Here is a 17,450-nt window from a genome sequence, read left to right on the forward strand (position 1 = left end):
GATAGATAGATAGATAGATAGATAGATAGATAGATAGATAGATAGATATGACCGCCCCATCCCCCACACACATGTGCAATAGAACTGTGGCCTACACAGGTTAGAACTAATTTCTCTGTCAGATAGTAGGAATAACCACATAGTCCTTGAGAATACTTGCTTCTTCAACGTCACTGTGCCTTCCCCTAAGCATGTCTGACATCAGATCCTTCTGGGCAGGGCAGAATGAGGAAATTGGGCAATAAAATGTATTCTTAGAGCTTTTTTCCTAAGCGTTTCCCCCATACTTTCTTGTATCTTGTAATCATTCATTCCCTAAAAATAATGTTTTTATTAATTCTTTGAGAATCCCGTGCAACCTATTTCAGGCATATTCACCTCCTTCCCCAGTTTCCCCAGGTTGAACCCTCACCAGTTTGTGCTCTCTTTCTCTCTCTTCTTGAAATCAATCAAGTCCAGTCTACGCTGCCCAGCTACTTTGGGGTAGAGTCTACTCTGGAGTGTAATTGAGCTACCATGGGTCAAACCATCAAAAACAAAACAAAACAACAACAAAAAAAACCCTGACTCTCCCTCTCCCAGACGCTGTCAAATGTCAGTAGCTTTCTAGTTAGGGGCGGGACCTCCTGTCTGGCTCCGCTCTCCATGTGGGAGCTTGTCTGACTTGCGCTCATGCAGGTCTTGTGCATTCCGTTACAATCCCTGTTTGCTCGCACGTGCAGCTCTCCTGTTATACCCAGAAAACGTCATTTTTCTGAAGTCAGCGAACCAACATTCTCCCCTCTTCTCTTAAGAATCTCTGAGCTGAAAATCTGGGCCCAGGGGTCCCTGCAGAGACTGATGCACCCACCAAGGACCGTGTATGGGAGGGCCCCTGCTCAGATGTAGCTGATAGGTAGCTCACTAGTAAGTGGAGCAGGAGCTGTCTCTGATACGGACTCTGATGCTCGCTCTTTGATCACCTCCCCTAATGGGGTGGCCGAGCCAGGCCACAGAGGAAGAGGATGCAGGCAATCCTAATAAGACTTGATGGGCTGGGGTCAGATGGTGGGGGAGGAAGGCTCAAAAAAAATAAAAATAAAAGTTACCAAGTTAAAAAAGAAAAAGAATCCCTGAGCTTTAGAGGGAAGGTTGTATACAGATGTCCCATTTAGGTCTAGGCATTCCACAATTTTTTATCCTTTACACCTTGACCAGTGTGGGTCTCTGTTAATTGTCATCTATTGCAAGAAGACGTTTGCGATCACTGATTCATAATTCTGTAACCTCCCTACCATACATCCGGTCTTAGACTAGTCTGATACTTAGTCCCTGGTTTGCAAAGGAGAGAACGATAACACCAAATTAGCAAATACTCTCTCAATAAAATGGGACCATGTCCTGGAGAATCTGGACTATAAATGGTCAGAATGACTATTCCAGCCCTTACTCTTATTTCTCTAAAGTTATTCATAAAATATTTCAGCCTTACAACATTTATGTCACACATGAAATGCAGCCGAGCACTTTCTGCTAATGGCAGAAGGACTTGATTGCATCATTGCTCTAGCATTTCACAAATACTTAGAATTACGTCCAGTTTGTATGTTTTTTTTTTTCTGAAATTACATTTATAGAAGTCAGAATTCTGAGATAGAAACAGTGGTTTCCTAAAATGGTGAAATGATTGCATACAACAGCATTGGCATATTGGTAATTCCAGATTTTAGAGTCCTCACTGCGCCAGCTGGAAACTGAGCCTGTAGAAGTCGAACAATTTGTGGAACATTTTAATTTTCTGAATGATATTTCCTCGAGTATACCTCAATTAGAAAATGACTTCTCCGTAATTTCTGAGCTGTATTCTATGGTGAGGTATTACAAGATTGATATTTCAGAAGAGCAGGTTGCCATCTACAGAATCCTCTTCATGAAGTTTAACCATCTGAAAACAACGATACGGTTAATTATCAAATATAAAGAGATCACCCTAACAAAATTCAGGAACAGTTTGGAAGCATATATCATTGGTCTACGAGTAGATGCATGTAATTTAAAAGATAAAGTAAGTGCCTTTTAAATTTTTTAATATTTTTATAGTTTTATATTAAAAAAACTATCTTAGTCTCATGTAATACTGTACACCTAGGTATTCATTTTCTATGGAATCATGGCTAAATTATTCAAACAAACTTACTTACCTTGTGTAGTACTTTGAATGAGAAATGTCTCTCATTTGAACCCTTGGTCCCCAGTTGGAGGCACTGTTTGGGGAGATCAAGAAGGAAAGCCTTGCTGGAGCCTGTCACGGGGATTGGGCTTTCAGAACAGAGTGCCTCAGACTTCCCCTCTGCCTCCTCGCTGAGCGCTAAGCTTTCTGCTCTGGCTGTGGGGCCTGGTTTCTACAGCCATTGTTTCCATGCTCTGATGATGGCTCTTTCAGCCCACTGGAACTGTGAGCCAGAACAAAGCAGTGAATACTGCTCCACTGCAGTATTTATCACAGCAGGAGATAAGGAGCCACAACACCGCGAGGTTAGACCTTGATGATTTGTGAAGCCGAGTGGGACATAAGACCACACATCTCTTTTTTAGTAACCCCTACCAGAAATGTAGCACTGTCTTCATCTATGAATGTGATGAAGAAGACAGCAAAGTTCTTCAACAACTGCATAAAAAGGATACACACAAAACTTTCCTAAGGTTGTCCTAGGCTTTTGAGTCAAGTGGTAACTTTATCATGTCAAAAGGTGGGTTCTGTAGTAATGATGTTGCCAGTAAGACATGTTTGTGTTCTGAGCGGTCTGGCCTCTCAGCGTGTCTTCCTTGTTGCCTGTAGATAAGAAGTCCCATTCTGCTCAATGCCAGTACTCCAGTGTCAACAGCCAAGGAGATGGTCGCGTCTTTCTCAGAAGAAGCTGCAATGTTGACTCAAAAAGTGAAAAAATACTCATGCTACCAGGCCTACTATGATGACACCCATTCCCTTAACATCGAAGAGATCATTCAGATTGTGTTGTCCGAGATCTCTGACATCGAGTGTGACCTGATGCTGAGAAAATTATTATGGGAGGCGCAAGAAGAGTGGGGGATACATTTCTGGAAATGGAGACGGTGCACTCTCCAAAACATCGATGTCGATATAGTGAAGAGAAATGTCTCCAACTGGCTGCATATAATCAACATCCTGGAAAAAGGTAAAGGCCGTGGGTGCATCTCAGGGCTTCCTACCCACCAAAGGCAAAGCCATCAGTCTTTACCACCCAGCATCTGCAGAGACAGCCTGTTAAAAGCACTTAGGTAGAAACTATCTGCTGAAGCAAGAAACAGCTTAAACCCTTGGGCAAGGGAAGTTATCTGTAATCCACAAGTAATCATGAACAGTTTTGTAACCTTGAAAGGTTGAGTTTCATGGGTAGAACTGCAGATATTTCAGAATCAGCTCTGACTCCCAGCGTTTGGGCCTGAGATGTTTTGTGCTATGACCCTGCCTGCAGAATCTTTTCCTAAATTCTTTATAAGGAGTTTATAGTGTCCTTTGGGCAGTTGGGAAAATACCTGAAGTAATTCTATGGCATTTCCCTGTGCTAATCACCAGTCACGTTTGAGCTGTTGCTCATGTTGACACACTGACCAATCCACATTCTCTGTATTGAACCTCGCTAAGATTGTCTTTGCCCCTATCAGTCACTACACCTCAGCCTAGAAAACCCCTCTAGAAGAGCCATCTAAACACTTTATCTTGCTGGCTGTTGAATTAAATATTCTAAGGCTGTAGCCCAGAAGTAGAGTGTGTGCTTTGAATGATGAAGCCGGATGTTCAATCCCTAGCACCAAATCAGAGGAACAGATGTAACAGTAATAGGTTACGGAATGAATGTCACTGTGACAGTGGAGCTCAGTCACATGCCTATAGTCCTAGCACGTAGGAGGCTGAGGCAGGAGGCTCACAAGTTCAAGGCCAATGTGAATTACATGAGAACCTGTCTCAGAAAAAGCACCATCTCAGCAAGAAAGCAAACAAGCAAAAGTCCACGTATGACATGTGTGTATACATATATCACAATGTTTAGACTCCCAGCTCTAACATACCACAAGTGTGCACACTCTCAGCAGTTTGTCATATGTTTCAGAGAACCATATATTAAGCGACAAGTAGACAACATACTTTTTTTCTTAAACATGTTTTTTATTTTTTAATTTTAATTAAAATACAGTTACATAATTTCCCCCTCTAATATCTTCCCTTTAATCCCTCTCAAATGTGTGGCCTCTTTTTCTATGGTTATTACTGTTACATACATAAATATGACCTGCTCAGTCGATTTAGTGTTGCTTGGATATCCATAATCTCAGGGCTGACTGCTTTGTATGATCTAACCCATTAGAGGGCTCATCCCCAGAGAACACTGATTTTCCCTCTCTTGGCATCCCTAACTTGCCCATAGGCCTTTGGTAAGCAGAGAGACCTGTGAGATTTCCCCTTCCATGTTAGCATCTCTCTCTCTCTCTCTCTCTCTCTCTCTCTCTCTCTCTCTCACACACACACACACACACACACACACACACGCACACACACACACAGTATGCATATACACTGGAAGCAGTCTGGGAAGCCTTTCTGATATTTACAGGTTTGCCTAAAATTGATATGGTGGGCCACCTCAAGCAATCAGTGGTAGACTTCAACCAAGAGCTGCCAATCATCACAGCGCTGGGAAACCCATGTCTCAAGCCACGGCACTGGGAGGCTCTGCAGCAGATCACTGGAAAGTCAACTGTTCTTGATAAAAACCTCTCAATTGAGAAACTTCTATCTCTCAAGGTAAATAGAGATAATAGACAAGAACACATTGACTCGTAAGGGGCAAGGAAACCTACAAGGAACTAAATTAGAAACCAGAGAGGTTAACAGCATATCTAGGACAGCAGGGAGTTGGTGACAGGATATTACGTTTATTGGGAGGGGGCCGGTTTTCATTTCGCCTTTATTACTGGGGTGATTCGGGAACAGTGACACTGGCTTTTATAGGTGACAAATGTCATTTGTTAACATGCTAGTTCTTATAGAGATTACATTTTATAGGAATAGAAATATCAAATGCACTGTAGCTTCTTTTACACATAGTAAGAATATATTACGGACATGTTAGGATAGCTTTGCCAATAATGATATTTTGCTTTAAGTGCCAAATTAGCAACAGTTTGATTTCACACAAAGCTCTGTCACACAGGGCTGTGGGTGTGGCTTCGTTTGCAGGGATCCCTAGGACCGGCATGTAGTGCATGCCTGTAATCTCAGCACTCTGGAGGTAGAGGTAAGAGGATCAGAAGTTTGAGGTCATCCTTGACTACATAGCCTACTTGAGGCCAGCCTGGTCTACATGAAATGCTACCTCAAAAATAACAAAGCAAATAAAAAGCTGTGTTATATAAAATTTTTAGTTTCCATAGTTCAAAAAGTTTACATTTTCTTGGTTAGGCTATAAGAATCTTTATTTTTTTAATTTTTGATAATTTCTGAAATAAAGCTAGCATATTATACCTATAATTCTCTTATAAGGAGGAACGTGGGAAATGCTTTGAAAGGATTTAGAGGAGATAGTTTTTAAAATTGGAGTGTTTCAAGTCTCTAGACCTAACCTCAGCATCCCTCCTGAACTCTGTGTATATGGTTATATTCCTGTTCATGTTTCTATTCATGTGCCCAAGCTCTGTCAAAAAAAAAATTAGCTTGCTTTTTATTGTCTACCTTCAAAGCTCTTCTTCTGCCCTCCCTTGGCTCAGTAATTGGCAGCTCCATTCTTCCAGCTCCTTACATGAAGCATTGCATTCTTCTGGTCATCTATTCCGTGTACTATTTCAGTCTTTCCTTGTTTCCTGGCTTACTACCAGAACCTCCTAACTGATTGGTGTACCTCAGAGCATTGTGGTAATTTTAAAGGTATGGTCTAATAATGTTTATTATTAGCCCTTATTACAGTGGTATATCTAACCCGCTATCACAATCACTAGCAGACACAGACACCTGCTGTATTGTAGAATAGCCTTCTCTTACCTGGGGCAGGGCAGATATTAACCCTCTAAACTACCTTTGCCTCCTAGCCCCATCCCAGGCTACCTCCTATCCATAATTCCATAAATACTTGCTTTTATTCATCTGGGCTGCTCCCTCCTAAACCATGGCATCTCTCTCCTTCCTTCTTCTTCCTCTCCCAGTACCTATCTATTCCTACCAAGATCCTTTTGTCCCCAAAGACTTGGAACTTTAGCCACACCCAGCTCCTTCTGCCCTTCCCAGATGTTGGCCTTTTAATGAGCCAATCAGTAATAATTGGAGAACATTCCATCTCATCACATGGGTATAGGAAGATAGTTCAGCATTAATAACAATGCCCACGACAGGACAGTGGCCAGATCTCAAGGCACTGAAATCAGCATTTGAATACATAGCACCAGACCCCCCCCCATAGCAGAGGGTGACAGCAAGATGAGGGTCTAGTGACAACAGCTGAGCTCATTCAGAAGAGCTGAAAGTCTAGGGTACTTCAAATATTTTAATTGCAGTGTCTTGGATAATTGGAACTAACTTATGCACAAGTCAGGTTCAGGGTAAGAATTTGGCAAGCTAAGAGCATCAGCAGACAGTAAGTCAGAATGAATAGGCATTACAGGGTGGCAGCTGGTGGCCTGCGTTAAACAGTGTCCCGTGGTACCCCAATATAATAACCTTGGAGTCATCCTTGACTCAGTAATATAATGGGTAGTTTAAAAAGAAAGTCTGGTACAGATTTTAGAGGGTCCAAATTAGTGAACATGAACAGAAGTGAGTAACGTGATGTCGTTAGGACCAGAGCATCCTACTTCTCTTTAAGTTACAGTGGCAGAGCTCATGAGGAGACAACCTTGTGGTCCACCCCAGTGAACTCCTGGGATATTCTAGAAAGGGAGAAGGGGTCAGTCTATGTAGGTTTACAAACATTTACCTTTCTTGGGTTTGACCAAGAGATGAGAATCATGTGGAAAAGACTTTGTGGGATAAGTCTTAACCCTATGGATGAAAGTGTTCATCTGTTTGTGCAGTCATGTATGAAGTAATGCAGTCGCATGACAACTGTTTAAGAGCTACAGGCTCTTGGGAACCTACTGTGTGGAAAGTCACAAAGTAAGTTAGAAGAGAACAAGAAACCATCTCTTCATAGTTGATCATTTGTGCTTTGGAGACTTTGTGCTCTAAGGGCTAATTCATCAAAAGCATTTACCTCCTTCTAAAATTGCACTAGTATCACCATTATTCGAAGCCCTACCTCTTTGTTTATAAAACTTTAGCCATAAAGTTTGACAAGGCTAGATTCACATGGCTCAAGTTTTGTATCTGGATTTTATTTTTAACCATCTCAGAATATATTAGGCAGGAAAGGTTATCTTTATTATAAAACTCTTAGTTTTGTGACTTTTGAATCTGTGTTAGCTAAGTAATAGATGAGATGTTATAGAGCTAGCCACTTTCCCAGTGCTGTTGGTTAAACCCATAAGCACTCACACCCATCCCAGCCCTCTGTGTCATCCTTGGCAAGCCATAAAAGATGGTGAAAGTTAGTCATTTTCTGGTTCATACCCCCCCCCAAGCTACACTGCAAAACACAGAGATGAAGCGTCTTCCTTTAGCCTGTGGATATTATTTATAGGAGTAGTGGTAGAGTCAGTTTTCTAATAAGAGAGAGAAACGGCAATCCAAGATCACTCAAAAGCTAGAGACTGAGAAGCTTTCCCTCTCCAAGTTTCTAGTATAATGAGTGAATCTAAAGATTTTTTTTTTATCAAGATATTAAGGAAACTTGCAGTCACTGCGCTTGGGAAGAAGGCTTGTATGTTTTACTAATGCATTAAAACACAAAGCAAAACACCCTTGGTCCTGGGCAGACTAGCAAAGAAAAAGGAGCTATGGAAATCTGGGTCCACCAGGTTACTCTCTTGGTTGAATACTCTTATGATTGTTGCAAAGCAGCAAAGGTATAGACATTAGGAAATGGCATTGTCTGCCTACACCTGAGGCACACGCAAACTCTTTTGCACTGCCTGGGACAAGAGGAAAAAGACATTCCAGTTGAACACGAAGCTTGAAAGGCAGCTGCTGACTGAACCAGAGCACTGTCATGATCCGGGCCCCGGGGTCTCTGTTGCAACATTAACCTCACCAGTTCCTTGCACATTTTAAGAAAAGAGTTCAAGTCTTCCATTTTAGATGCTTTGGGAATGATTTGCTCCTCTGGATTTTAGCTAATTTCTTCCTTTTAGATGTTTCCGTATGAAAAGAAAATAAACGAGATAGCAATCTCAGCAACTAATGAAGCTGCTCTTGAGAAGATGATGTTTAAGGTCATCGATCTCTGGAACACTTCTCCCTTGCACTTGGTTCTTCATCACTCAGAGGGCTACTCCATTCCAATCATCTCCTCCATTGACGACATTGTAGCTCAGCTGGAAGAATCCCAGGCCATCCTGGTTGTAATCAAAGGCTCTTCCTACCAGAGTGCAATTAAGGTAAATGCTGTGGCAAAGATTTGGGAATGTTTTCATTTTCTTCCGTCCAACAGTTTAACTTCGCTTTCTGCAAATTCATATTTGATTCTCAATTATATGAATCTTTCATATGTTTATATAGAAGACAATATTTAATAGTGTGAACACCAAAATACTTTTTATAGAAATACTCATTAATTGTTCTTGAGGAAATATCAAAATTTAATTTGGGTGGGAGATAAATTTAGATATATATATATATATAATACTCCCACAGTGGGGCTAAAGAGATGGCTCAGAGGTTAAGAGCACTGGCTGCTCTTCCAGAGGTCCTGAGTTCAACTCCTAGCAACCAGATTGTGGCTCACAACCATCTATAATGAAATCTAGTGCCCTCTTCTGGCGTTCAGGTGTATGTGCAGGCAGAACATTGTCTACATAATAAGAAATAAATCCTAAAAAAATACTCCCACAAAATATGACTTGGAGCAGATTCTCATAACTCATAACTGGCAACCCTGCACCTGATAGTTTACATAAAATTAATTTTCAAACTTTAAAAAACTTAATCAGGTATGTACTGCTAGACTCTTCATAATAAAATTCATATAATTGGTGTACAGATATGTACCTCTATACAAATAGATTACAGAGAGTTACAGAGAGGTCTGTGCTCAACAAATAGAATTCATATTATTTGTAAGTAGGTAAATGTTTGAGGAAAAGTATCATTTAGGTAGGCCTTAACAAGAAGATAATGTATTAACAAAAAGAGAACAAACCCAATGGATTATATTGTTAAAGAACATGTAATAAAATAAAAAGTATAATAAAAAGAAAAAAAAAACAAGATTCACAAAAAATGAAAAATATCATTTAAAATTTTTAACTTTCAAAGTGAGAAGCAAGAAGGAAGTCACATGTGTGGCCTAGCTGCAATTAGATAAAGCCTTGTGAAAATGCATGGCGCACTAATGCCGTCATTAAAACAAAAAGCACAAGGTTGTAAATGAAGCCTATTAATTCTACCACTTGGGGAAGCAGAGGCAGTTGAACCTCTGAGTTCAAAGCCAGCCATATCTACAAAGCTTGATTCAGGACACCAAGGAGGGCTACACAATAAGACTCTTATCTTAAAAAATAAATCAATAATCAATGTCATTTATATTATATATTATATTACATATTATTACATATTACATATTATATATTACATATAATATTACATATTATAAAACATATTGTATTACCTTAATACAACATAGAAGTAATTACAGAATAATAAGGAATGCTGGTAAATGTCAAAAGACAAATAGAAATGAGCTAAAAAAGAAGACTGAGGTACCAGTGAGGGTGAGTTAATTGGCTGTCTTTTAAATAAGCAAATTTTTTTTTATCAACAATTGACTTTTAACCAGTTTCTCACTATTTTTTAATGTAATAGTTATTTTTTTAAAAAGGTCTATCCAATGGACTTTTCTGAATAAAGAAAACTGCTAGGTAGGATGGTGGCACATACCTTTAAATCCAGTCTTCTGGAAGCAGAGGTAGGCAGAGCTCTGTGAGCTGCTGGCCAGCCTGATCTGCTTAGAGAATTTCAGGCCAGGCGGAACTTCATAGTAAGAGTCTGTCTCTTACTCCTTTCTTCTCTCCCTCATTCTCTTTGTCCCTTCTTCCCTCTCTACCCCACGCCCACACACTCTATCATTCCTGATATAAAACCTCTCTAGATGTCATTGCTAGCCTTTATATGTTTTTGACAAATCAGGTTATAGGACAATGTTAGGACAGCTTCATTTGTGTAAACTCTAAAAGATATTATATGTAAATATGTATACAAGAACAGAAAGACATAAGGGATTGAAATAGCATGCCTACCAAACACCTGGCTATCGCTCCATGACAGGAATTGTTGAATGGATCATTCATATTAATTTTATAATCTGCTTGTGGTACTTGAGTTAATTTTATGTATGTGTGCAAATCTTAAGAAAATATTTTTCACATAATGTATGAGAAAACTGGTTGAACAGGACATCTGAAAACTGAATAGAGTCAGAAATATTTTCATTTATGTCATTCTTTTTCAGTAGTTTTTTTGTCAATGATTACTGATTGCCTCACCTCAGTTTCTATTATGTGATTCCTACCCAGCAATTTCATGTGTTTTGATTGTTGTGTGTGGATTCCACCCCCACCCCCGTTTGTAGGATCTTGTGAGTGAATGGACTCAAAACATAACGCTCTTCTCTTATACCATTGATGAATGGATGAACTGTCAAAGAAATTGGCTTAATCTTGAACCAGTCTTTCATTCTTTAGAAATACAAAGGTAAGAAAAAAAAAAAAACATATACCATGTATGTATGGGTGGGAAAAAAATACATAGAAAGATTTAAACTTCTGTGATCTTCCAGAAATGATCTCTTCAATGAATGAACAGTAGCTGTCACGTGACTGTGAAATGTCACCTGTGGGTCATGTGTTTGAATATTTGATCTCAAGTTACTTGTGTTATTCAGGAAGATCAGGGAACCTTTAGGAGATATGCAGCCTTGCAGGAGGAAATGGCTCCTTGAGTGTGAGCCTTGAGGTTTCATAGCACATGGAACTTCCTGTTTGTCCTCAGCTGGCCTCCTGCTCCAGTTGCCATAGCTTCCCATGCTGGCGAAATATAACACACGCACAGTGGAGGCCAAAATAAACCCTTCCTTCCTTCCTTAATTGCTTCTAGCCTCACATTTTGTCACAGGGATAGAAAAAGTGACCACAGCATCATGATGCACATAGGAATGAACCCGTTAGACCACTATTATCTTCTCATTCATAGACTGTTACAAGAATCACCTTACTTTTCAAAACTTAATTCCCTTAATTGCTAATATAAAGATATATATAAAACAAAATACATCAGAGCATTACAATTCTTAAGCCATAATATCATGTATCTCCTGGGTTCTGGAAGATTTATATGGGTTTTGACATGAATGGTAAATATGCTTTCTAGTGGCATTCATACATAAATGAGAATTTCTCCCTTTGCACCAGATAGAATAGAGGGACTTAGCATTTGATAAACATTCCATTTTCCCCCTTCATCCACAGCTCTCGAAAATAATTGGCTTCTGGTTTCCTAAGGTGCTTAGTCTTGAGAGTGCTCAAATGGAGACAAATGAGTTACGCAGGCAGAATTTAAAGTCTAGGAAGCCATTCAGAAATCAGTAGGGAGTAGAGGCACGTGCAGGTTGAAGGCCCTTTATGATTGTAAAGACCTTGGGCACGGGTTAATTACTCTGAACTCTATGTTAGGGACAAAGGTTAGACGCCAGACATTGCAGGTGAGAACTGTCTGTGCAGAAGTACTGTTTTACAGGGAACAGTATTTACTTTTGTTACATATCTATAGTTCTTGTCATACAGATGCTTGGTGTACGGTTGTTCTGACAGCCTTCAAAGGTAAACCCACATACCTAAGGGGTGGACCCTTTATGGTTACCACAACTTTGACCTTTAAATTCAGTCTTTAAAACTACTTCTTACTAAAGATGTTTTGTTTTATTATTATTAATAAAGAGACTAGATGGTGGTTCTTCTACCAGATTTGTTAACCTAGGAAAGGAGTCTTTATTTGGGAGATGTTGGAGCTCCTTTACAGCATGTCTACAGCAAGGAAAAGATGGACTCAGTAATAAGTCTGTAACTAATGAAGGATGAGACCCAGTACCAATGCCAGGGAACCAGAGAGTCATCCTAGTGGGGCCCTTCTCCTAAACGTTCTACCACTTCCTATAGCCAGAGGCTGGAAGCACACTGGCTGTCAGGAGACATTCAAGATCCAGACTGTAGCATCTCTATGACACAGACAGCTTTTATTTATTTTGTATAGAATTTTAATGTATCTATTTTCTATTATATATTAAGTAAAATCTTGATAAATGAAAATTGTATGTTTAATCTGTCCTGTTTTTTTCTTGGAATATATACTATTTTTACAAAATAGATTAAATGTCCAACCAAGTAAAGCAAAGCTTATCAAAATTGTCTTATAAATTCAACAATTTTATAGATTTTAGTTATAACATTTTAAAAATTATTTACATTTAATTTTATTTTCTAAAGACAACTGACAGCAGAAACAAAGCTTTTCTCCCAGGTGCTTTCCATGTGGAGAGAAATTATGTCTCGAGTACTGAACAAACTAAACGCTTTGCATATAACTGTCACTACAGGCATCCTTGACATTCTGAAAACTTGCAATGAGCATCTTGAAACCATTAAGAAAAGTCTTGAGGTAAGCAATGGCACCCAAGGACAGCAGTACTGTGAAAACTGCAGAAACTGCCACCAAGGTAGAATTTCCTCTCTGCCGTCCCAGCCGGCAGCTTTTCTAACTCTCACTTCCATTTGTTGTTGTTTGATGAAAATGATATCAAAAGAGTAAATTAAAAAAAAGAAAGAAAGAAAGAAAAACCAAAAGAAGAAGAAAATTGATGGACTAGTCAACCCTGGCGCCGAAGGCCAAGCTTTTCCACATACCCACACTTCCTTTAAGCTTAAGCAAGCTTTGTACTGACTTAGATGGTACATCTAAAGTGCCAGCTGACACACACAGAGTGCCTAATGCTTTGCGGAAGGCTAATAATGGCGTTCCTAGCCCTGCCACCATTGAGTGGATAAGTGGTGCAGCAGAGGCTCTAACAGGATGCCTTGAGATTGGTGAGTCAGCCAGCAGCAGGTAATCCAGAACAGGGCAGGGAGTCAGAGAAGCTCCCGTGGAGGCACATTCTGCTCATGAAGACCTAGTGCTTACAGGACACATGCATGGACATCTTGGGCTGGTCCTCGGGCACAACCCCATGTCCATGGCTTTATGTCTCATGGTTCTCTTTACGCGCAGTCAACTCTGATCTAAAGATATTACATGAGAAATTGTAGAAAGGATTGACAAGTCTTAAATCATGAACTGCCCAAGTGGTGATGAAATCTCACGCCGTCCTATTCGTTGTCCAATGAATCTGCCTTGTACATAGTAAACATATCCCCTGCCTGCGTGGTAAACAGTTCATGCCTCCCTCACTTATTAGATCAACTGCCATAGTTTCACTACGCTGTCTCCCAGACAGCTCCTCAAGGTTCCAGGCTTCTAGAAGGGTCTTTCATTCAGATAAGAATGGTTTCTCTATGTGGGGTCTTGGCAGAGAGTTGCGTGGTCCCAACTGAAGAGCAGGTGGTTGTGTATCAAACAACACAGAAGCATCATGGGTAAAGAGGAATGATAAACTAGAACTGACAGGTGTCAACATTAAGGAGTGGAATGTGGGGGAGGGGTGCAAAGGAAAATATAAGGTCACTAAGGGATGGAAAAAAGCAAAATTGCAGAAGTAAAAAGGTGGGCTTTGGGAGTCCCCTGTAACATAAAGACTGCCATGCTTCCAAAAGACGGGGTCGGGCCCCGTGTCGCATGGGCGGCAGGGCAGTGCTCTTCCCAGCCGTGCTCTGGTCACTCACTTCTGTTTTCCATCCCCTCTGTTTTAGTTTTACCTTACTAAGTAGTTTAGCTCTCATGGAGCACAGGTTACAGTTTAGCCCGGAACTAGCGTGCCTGCTGTACCATTAAGGCTGTAGGTAAAGTAAGGATGTGATTCCTACTAGATTGGACATTTGTTCCCAACTTCATTTCTTTTGGCTTTGGACAGGAATTCCTTGAAATTAAAAGAATGATTTTCCCGAGATTTTACTTTCTCAGCAACGCTGAACTTCTTGATATACTAGCCATCAGCAGAAATCCTCAGGTGGTGCAGGTAAGGGCGTGCTCTCGCAGTCTGACTCTGTCGGGGCTCCCTGTATGAGTGACACGTGTGCTTTGGTTTTCAGCGTCATCTTGTGAAATGTTTTGAAAACATAAGACACCTGCTGCTGTGGAGACAGGAAATCGGCCCTCCTGCCGTGAAGATCCTCATCTCTGCTGAGGGAGAAGGCCTAGTGCTGCCCAAGTACGGGGACCGCGCTGCCACCAAACACTTAGACCCTGTAGAGCCCCTGTCCCAACGTCCCTGCCTTGAAACCTCAACACTAGACAGTTTGCTAAGTAAACTGTCTCTTCAAAGATCATATCCTTGTGTGAACATGTGCCCCTCAGCGCCTCACCGCAGGGAGCTAGTGGCTCGCCTTCACTTTACCTTAAAGTCGAAGCAAAGAAAGCCTCCGGCCCTGGGCACTAATTCACAGTCGGTTTTGTCCCATGTGAAGCTGACTTTTCAGATAAGACAGAAATCTGCTGTCTGGGGGTTGTTGGTGTCGTTCTGACCCGGGGTTCACCATGGTGGGCTCCCAGGCAAACGCAACAAGCCAAGGCTCTCTGTCTCCCTGACCCCGTTTACCAACCTCAGCTCTCCCACCTCCAGCAGTCGGCTCCTGACACAAGCTTTAATGAGAAAAAAAAAATGCTGTGCCCAGGCCTTCCTACCCAGCAAAGCCCCCAGCCCACTATAGCTTTGTTTAAAAAAATCATGAAAAATCCAAAAATACTTTAGGATACAACTTATCTCTCGTGAAGTCATATTTTATTTGGAATCTAATTATTGTGTATGCCTAGTTTTGATATCAGAATTCTCTAAACATATTTTTCTGCACGGTTTTCTAAGTGAAAAAATCAATTAAAACCAGAAGGTACAGTGTTATAGTTCTTTGCCCCATAAGGAATATGTATATTGAGGAATATTCATAATACTGTGGTAATTTTTGTAATTTTTGTAACAAATTATAGGAAAATCCGTGTGAGAGCTGCTGTAGAACAGTGGATGGTAAATGTAGAAAAAAGCATGTTTGATGTGCTAAAGAAGTAAGTACAGCGTTTAAATCCTGAAAAAAAAATGTATATTATATTATATACTGTGGGGGTTGTAACTTGGATAGGTACCAGTATAAGTGAAATAGAGAAACGCACAGAGTGGATTCTAAGAGAGCATGAGTGATGGGGAAACCCATTGCTTCTGAAGTGCGTAGAACCACGATGACGGCTCTGTTAGGGTGTTGGCGCAGGCTCGCCAGCGCCAAGCTTCAGCTAGCACCTGAGCTCACCTCAGCTCCAGAAAGCCTGCAGGCCCACTACTTTGTGTTTCTGTTGCACGTTGATTCCCTCAAGTCGTTGACTCAGTGTAGACCTGGAGGTTAGAGGCATGCTGGAGACAGAATGGGACCTTGTACACACTAGGGCAAGTGTTGTCTGAGTGTGAGCCCTTGCTTAGAATATTCAGTATTCTTTTTGTCTATTATTGCCATCTACTTACAGGGAAGAAAGGATTCCAGAGTATCAACTTTTAAAACTAATTTGACTAGAACAGTTATATTACATTTAAAATTTTTTATTAAAACTTTTTTCATACAATATATTCTTTTATTAATTAATTAATTTACTTTATATCCCAATAGGAACTTCCTCTCCCTCCTCTTCTCCCAGTCCCTCCCTCTCAACTTCCTGCCCCCCTGGGCCCCCCTCCCTTTCTCCTCAGAGAAGGGGGGACCTCCCATGGATATCAACCCACCTTGGCATATCAGGTTGAATTAGGACTGGGAGCATCTTCTGCTGAGGCTACACAAGGCCGTCCAGTTAAGGGGAAAGGGACCCACAGGCAGGCTACAGCCAGAGACAGCCCCTGCTCCTGCCCTTAGAGGTCCCACATGAGGACCAAGCTGCACATCTGTTCATATGTGCAGGGGGCCTAGGTCTGTCCCATGCATGCTCTCTGGTTGCTGGTTCAGTCTCCGTGAGCTCCTCTGGGCCCAGGTGAGTTGATTCTGTAGGTTTTCTTGGAGTGTTTTTGACCTCTCTGGTTCTTTCAATCCTTCCTTCATCTCTTCCACAAGATTCCCCAAGCTCTGCTAGGCTGTGGGTCTCTGCATCTGTTTCCAACAGCTGCCCGGTGAAGCGTCTCAGATGGCAGCTATGTTAGGTTCCTGTCTGCAAGTAGTGTCAGGGGTGGGCTCTCTCATGGCATGAGACTCAAGTTGGGCCAGGCATTGGTTGGCCATTCCCTCACTTTCTGCTCCCTCTTTATCCCTGGACCTCCTATAGGCAGCAAAAATTGTGGGTCAGAGGTTTTCTGGCTGGGTGGGTATTCCCATCCCTCCTTTGGAAGTCTAAGACTAACCTGGTTACAGGAGGTGACCGTTTCATGTTCCATATCCCGATTACTAGGAATCCCAGCAAGGGTCACCCTCATGGAATCTCAGGAGTTTCAGCTTGCTCCGGAGACACCCCACCCACTGATTCCATTTCCCTCTCTCCCCATCCTCCCACACTTGATCCCTCCTCTCCCCCTTCTTACACCTCTCCCACCCAACCCCCTATCTCCAGCCACCCTAGATGTCTGTTCTCTTTTCCCTTCTGAGTAGAGTTTAAGCATCCTCCCTTGGGGCCTCCTTGTTACGTAGCTTCTTTGGGTCTGTGGACTGCAGCCTGGTCATCCTGTACTATATGGCTAATATCCACTTACAAGTGAGTATACACCATCTGTGTCTTTCTGGGTCTGGGTTATCTCACTCAGGATGAGCTTTTCTAGTTTCATCCATTTGCCTGCAAATTGCCTGATGCCGTTGTTTTTAATAGCTTAATAGTATTTCATTGTGTAAATGTGTACCACATTTTCTTTATCCATTCTTTGGTTGAGGAACAGCTAGGTTGTTTCTAACTTCTGGCTATTACAAATAAAGCTGCTATAAACACATTTGAGCAAGTCTCCCCATGCTATGACAGAGCATCTTTTGGGTATATGCCCGTGAGTGGTATAGCTGGGTCGTGAGGTAGAACTATTCCCAATTTTCTGAGAAATTGCCAGATTAATTTCCAAAGTGGTTGTACAAGTTTGCTGTTCCCACCTTGATCCACATGCTCAGCAGTGTGTTGCTGTCACGTGAGTTTTTGGTCTTAGCCTTTCTGCCAGTGTCGA

The 17,450-nt window shown here is 41.3% G+C and overlaps 1 protein-coding gene across 1 annotated transcript in view; it reads left to right on the top strand.

Annotated features, from left to right (window-relative positions):
- Window positions 1-17,450, top strand: part of Dnah14 (dynein axonemal heavy chain 14) — a 248,159-nt gene that overhangs the window by 73,832 nt on the left and 156,877 nt on the right. The window contains 9 exon segments of the mRNA XM_055609680.1: window positions 1,703-2,044; window positions 2,819-3,176; window positions 4,614-4,804; window positions 8,278-8,523; window positions 10,713-10,834; window positions 12,622-12,793; window positions 14,199-14,303; window positions 14,377-14,495; window positions 15,269-15,343. Coding sequence (XP_055465655.1) covers window positions 1,703-2,044; window positions 2,819-3,176; window positions 4,614-4,804; window positions 8,278-8,523; window positions 10,713-10,834; window positions 12,622-12,793; window positions 14,199-14,303; window positions 14,377-14,495; window positions 15,269-15,343 — 1,730 coding nt within the window.

The sequence above is a fragment of the Psammomys obesus genome, unplaced genomic scaffold (assembly GCF_907164565.1).
Source record: "Psammomys obesus unplaced genomic scaffold, mPsaObe1.curated_primary_1811, whole genome shotgun sequence".
Taxonomy (NCBI): domain Eukaryota; kingdom Metazoa; phylum Chordata; class Mammalia; order Rodentia; family Muridae; genus Psammomys; species Psammomys obesus.